The sequence below is a fragment of the Perkinsus marinus genome (assembly GCF_000006405.1).
Source record: "Perkinsus marinus ATCC 50983 genomic scaffold scf_1104296974928, whole genome shotgun sequence".
Classification (NCBI taxonomy): Eukaryota; Perkinsozoa; order Perkinsida; family Perkinsidae; genus Perkinsus; species Perkinsus marinus.
In genome coordinates, this window is record NW_003200954.1 from 1 (window position 1) to 1,116 (window position 1,116).

At 50.9% G+C, this 1,116-nt stretch overlaps 1 protein-coding gene across 1 annotated transcript; it reads right to left on the reverse strand.

The window, feature by feature from the left end:
• Positions 1–59: 59 nt before the first annotated feature.
• Pmar_PMAR022860 (RING finger protein, putative) lies at positions 60–825 on the reverse strand (the record flags this gene model as incomplete). Its single annotated transcript, XM_002765740.1, has 5 exons — positions 60–190; positions 232–328; positions 379–523; positions 569–643; positions 692–825. The coding sequence occupies 5 exons, from the start codon at positions 823–825 to the stop codon at positions 60–62; spliced, it is 582 nt and encodes a 193-aa protein (XP_002765786.1).
• Between the last annotated feature and the right edge of the window lie 291 nt (positions 826–1,116).

The following is a 1,116-nucleotide window of genomic DNA, read 5'->3' on the forward strand; positions in this document are numbered from 1 at the left end:
CTATAGTCAACACGATACAGGGCCATGCTTCCATACGAACCACCCGGGTACAACCCCACCTACCGACACACTGGACAGGAGTCGCTCTTTTCCACCCAAGGTACCAAACAGTCCCTATGGAAAAAGTGCTCACAGGGTAGACTAGTACAGTTAGAATCTTCAGCATCCTCCTTCTCGAACTCCATAGTACCTATCATCACTTAAAACACTTCCAACTCTTGCCGTTATTACATATACTGCACTCCGCAACTGAAGACTCTATCAAATCATCAGCCTTCATCTCCGTCTTCACTCGCTTGGGAGCCACTGGCAGGCGCTCTATGAACGCCTAGCCCCCAAAACATAGCCCAACGTTCATCATCATTCTCACCATATTACTTTGCATGTGCATGGATTGGCCTCATCCTGCTGACGTCTGTTCATCGCATTCGAACTTTCTTCCGTCTGTGAGCGCTCCGCTCCTGCTAACATCATCAGGGTATGTATCAAGTCATCAGCCGGGATCCTAGCGGCCTCTACGAAGCTGAGAAAGAAAACCGTAAAGAACGTCCTTCCTCCAGTCGGCTACCCTCCATTGCACTCCGGGCACTTGTTGTCGTCAGTCAATCTAGGTATGCTCTTACGGCACTCATGACAATAGTATCTGGACAGGACTACTCAGCCCTACCACTGCACCCTCCTCCCCCCTTACGGGTTGGAAGCTCCTCGGCCTCCACCTCCTATTCTCATAGTAAATCCTCTCCTGCCTCCGCCACTCCGGTCGTCACCATCATTACCACCGCTTCTAGCAGCAGCATTGCCCGAATCCCGAGAGGCATCATCCATTGTTAACCTCTCAACTACCATCGACAACGCTCACCCTGGAACCCGACAGAGGCAGCAAAAATGCAAACTCCCAGTAGGATGTGAGACCCCTTATCGCTACTAGACAAGGAGGTTGCCGTTGCCGCTTCTACACGCTATAAAGGGATACTCAAGTACTGTATTGATGATGGGCCCTTTGTTATTCCCCTCAGACTCGTTCGATACTCAACAGCACGAGGACTGTGCTGGCCAGTAATATGTAGAAATTCTTGCTGATGCTCGGCAAACGCTCAATTTCGGGGCGCGTGACGG